Source organism: Mus caroli, chromosome 17, assembly GCF_900094665.2.
Source record: "Mus caroli chromosome 17, CAROLI_EIJ_v1.1, whole genome shotgun sequence".
NCBI lineage: Eukaryota > Metazoa > Chordata > Mammalia > Rodentia > Muridae > Mus > Mus caroli.
Window position 1 is genome coordinate 21,859,335 of NC_034586.1, and position 4,165 is coordinate 21,863,499.

The window sequence follows — 4,165 nt, forward strand, 5'->3', positions numbered from 1 at the left end:
AAAAAAAAAAAAAAAAAAAAAAAAACTGCATAGATCTGCTTGACTCTTGCCTCCTAAGCACTGGGAAAAAAGAATGAGCCACCACATCTGGTGACATTGTTTTGTTAAAGATATGGTATTATATAGTTCAGGCTGGTCTACACATCTCAGGCTGTCAGCAAAGGTTACCTGAGTTTCCTTCCCTCCTGTTTCCACCTCCCAAGCAGTAGCAAGGCAACCTGTGCCACTACATCTAGTTTTGTTTAAAGAACAATCTCACTGAAAGTTCGTAGCATATCTAGTTCTAAAAACTGCACTAGCGAACCTGAAAAGCAACTCACAGAAGAACCATGAGCACCAATGAGAAGAGCAGGTCTGAGGGCGTCCCGAGAGTGGGGCCTGAGACACTCAGCAAAAGCAGAAAGGTTACTCTGAAAACCCAGAGGCAGCCAGGGGCCGTGGGCAGAGCACAGGGACTTCCTGGGTGGGGAGCTATGGTGTATGAAGCTGTCCCAGAGACACAGCTCCAGAGATACACGGTAAATGTTGGTCAGCAGTGAAGTTTTATTTTGTTTTGTTGTTGTTTTGTTGTTCTTTTGAGACAGGGTTTCTCTGTGTAGCCGTGGCTGTCCTGGAACTCACTCTGTAGACCAGGCTGACCTCGAACTCAGAAATCTGCCTGCCTCTGCCTCCCGAGTGCTGGGATTAAAGGTGTGCACCACCACTGCCCGGCTGGTCAGCAGTGAAGTATCAGCTTACTAATGGTAAGGCATCATGTGGATATCTTCTGCATTATTTGATCCATGTGTTTAAAATTCAAACCTTCAGCAGGGCGGTGGTGGCGCATGCCTTTAATCCCAGCACTTGAGAGGCAGAGGCAGTTGGATTACTGGGTTCCAGGCCAGCCTGGTCTACAGAGGGAGTTCCAGGACAGCCAGGGCTACACAGAGAAACCCTGTCTTGAAAAACAAAAGAAAAACAAAACAAAACAAAACAAAAATTAAAACCTTCAAAAAAATTGAAATATTTAATTTTATAAGAGTAAACAAAAACTTAGAAATGCTTCTTGCATCTAACATAGAACCATAACACCATAAGCAGAGTGTGAGAGAGACAGCTCAGTGGTTAGGGTGCTTACTGCTCTTCACACAAGCCAGTCTTGATTCTCAGCACCCACATGGTGTGGCTCCAGAGAGCAGAAGCGTCCAGCCTCCACAGCACCCACATTAATGTGTACACATGGACACACAGACACACATATTAAAAATAAGCCTTTAAAAGAGAAATTAGAATTAGGACTTAAAAACCCTCTTAAGCCCCCAAAAGGAAGCTACTTAAGACATTATGGGGTCCAGCCCCTTGTGTGACCAAGGAGACAAGGCTCTGAGATCTTGCTACAAGGAGCCTTACTTCTCACCAGCCTATAGCACTCAGACATTTGAAAGGCTGGCATCTGCCATTTCTACCAGCACACCAAGGGCTCAGGTGTAAGTCCATGTTTTCAAGACTGGTCTCACTGCATTGCCAGGCCACTGGGATCTCCTGGGCCGAAGGGCCCAAGGATCCTACCTCTAAGCCGCTCTGAGCACCACGACACCACCTCCACATAGAAAGTCCTGTAGACCAGCCACATGGCCCCAGACTCGGCTCTCTCCAGTCTGCTAGGCAGTTACAGAAACCTGCCTTCCTTGGCTGTGACTTTGTCCCCAGCTAGCAGACAAGGACACACCACATAGCAGGACCCTGGTTTTCCCCGGAAGTAGACAGTGAGGGATACAGGGCAGGAGGCAGGTTAGTCAACATTCTCAAACAATTATTGTTAAGTTCACCAAGGGAAACCTTCCAACTACTTCTGCTCTACCTCTGCCTGGTAGAAGGTGACACAGCAAGGACACCCCAGAGCCTAACTGACCACAAACCTTTATTCCACAGCAGGCCCAAGGATGACCTTTGAACAGCAGAGCTTGATCCCAACCAGGCCAGGGGGGAAAGGTTGGTGGTTTCTGTCACAGCCCAGATCCCCCAGAGCCCACCCACCCCTCGTGTGCACAGGGCACAGTGCTCTGCAAAGGCAGCTGTGGCCGCTCGGGGAGCAGGAGCAGGGGAGGGAGAAGAGGGGCTCACGAGAGGAGAGCACTTGCCTCATAGGTGACAAAGTCGTCAAACTCATCGGCACAGGCAGGGGTCTCTTCATCTTGGACAGGCTCCACACTGTACAACTGGCCATCAGGATCTGTGGAGAGAAGACCCGGCCTCAGCAGGCCACTCAGTGCTGTCCAGAGGGGAAAGGTCCACGTGTGCAGCTAGGACTCCCAAGGAAGGCTGTTTCTAGGGCTGAGCCATGATATGCGTGGAGAGTCACTGACATAGAAGGGACTGAGTGTCCCTCAAGTAGAGGACCCGGGGCGGGGGTTGGGGTGGGGTGGGGTGGGTGTGAAAGCAGATGGGGAGAAGCTGGTATGTCTTTTTTTCTTTAAAGAATCAGACAACATTGTCAGGAAAAGTGTAAGATACCAAATTCTGCAAAAGCACCGAGCCTTGGGAAGCCTTGGCTCTGTACAAACCAGACCCAGCACTGCCAACGCATTGTCAGGTGAACACCGAGCCCTGCAGTGCCCAGGGGTGACACTCAACAGCTTTACGCTCCTCCGCTGAACTGTCTTGTAGTAAGGAAATGTGGGTTGGACCAGCTAGAAAGCTCAGTGGACAAAGGTGCTTGCCGTGACCACGCCTGACATGCTCAGTTTAATCCCCGGAACCCACATCATCAAAACCAAGTCCCAAGTGTTGTTCTCTGACTTCCACACACATGCACTTACACACATATGCACACATATGTATACATGCCAGTTCCCAATAAACAGCAAAGTGAAAATATTTTAGAATATGAGGTTTGGGTTTTTTTGGTTTTTTTTTTTTTGGTTTTTGGTTTTTTGGTTTTTTTTTTTTTTTTTTTTTTTCCTTCAAGACAGGGTTTCTCTGTGTAGCCCTGGCTGTCCTGGAACTCACTCTGAGGTTTGTTTTAAGGGTTTTGAATTGTTCTTTACTTGAGACAGGATCTCACTATATAGCCCTGGCTGGTCTGGAACTTACTGTGTAGACCAGGTTGGCCTGGAACTCAGAGATTCCTCCACCTACTTCTGCCTCCTGATTGCTGGAATTGAGTGAGTAGGATACCCTGACCTATTTTTATTATTTATATATATGCCATGTGTGTATATGCCATGTGTGTACATGCCATGTGTGTACATGCCATGTGTGTATATGTGTGTGTGTGTGTGTGTGTGTATATATGCCATGTGTATATATGTATGTGTATATGCCATGTGTGTATATGTGTGTGTATATATGCCCTGTGTGTATATGCCGTGTGTATATATGTATGTGTATATGCCATGTGTGTATATGTGTGCCCACAGAGGCCAGAAGAGATGATGAGATTCTCCCAAAGATAAGAGCTAGACGCAGTTGTGAGTCTTACTATGTAGCCCAGGCTGGCCTAGAAGTTGCTATATAGACCAGGCTGGCTTTTAACTCACAGAGATCTATTTGCCTCAGCCTTCAGAGTGCTTTGAGGAAGGGTGTGCTCCAGAAAGCGTTTTTGTTTTCATTTTCTAATAAAGGTAAAAATTTTAAAGATTTATTCCTTTTTCATTATTTTAATTGTATGGATGTTTGCCTATATGTATGTATGTGAACACCATATGTATCCCTGGTGCCTTCAGAAACCAGGAGGGTGTCAGATCCTCTGGGGCTGGAGTTACAGTTATGAGCTCCCATGTAGGTACTGGGAATGGAATCCAGACCCTCTGCAAGAGCAACCAGTCTCTTAGCTAAGACAGCTCTCCAGCACCTATGAAAGGAAATCTTAAAGAAGCACCAGCCTCCTCACTCAACGCCAGCTCCGGACACCTGCATCTCCCTCTGCGGGAAGAGGTGCAACACTCACAGTCTCCAAGATGCTCAGAGGCACTGCACAGAACAAGGGGGACAGAAGGACATGGATACCAATGTCCCATGGAGTGCACTGACTTACAGCTCGGCATGGATACCAATGCCCCATGGAGCGCACCCAGTCAATCTGACATCTGCACTTGATCAAAAAGTTCACTCAGGGCCAGGCGGTGGTGGCGCACGCCTTTAATCCCAGCACTCGGGAGGCAGAGGCAGGCAGATTTCTGAGTTC

General features: G+C 47.7%; 1 protein-coding gene across 3 annotated transcripts in view; it reads right to left on the reverse strand.

Annotated features, from left to right (window-relative positions):
- The window catches only part of Rab11fip3 (RAB11 family interacting protein 3), a 79,781-nt gene that overhangs the window by 32,784 nt on the left and 42,832 nt on the right, over positions 1 to 4,165 (reverse strand). For all 3 annotated transcript variants that reach the window (XM_029470952.1, XM_021186565.2, XM_021186563.2), the window contains exon 3: positions 2,121 to 2,212. In XM_029470952.1, the coding sequence (XP_029326812.1) occupies positions 2,121 to 2,212 (92 nt within the window). The remainder of the gene's footprint in view (positions 1 to 2,120; positions 2,213 to 4,165) is intronic.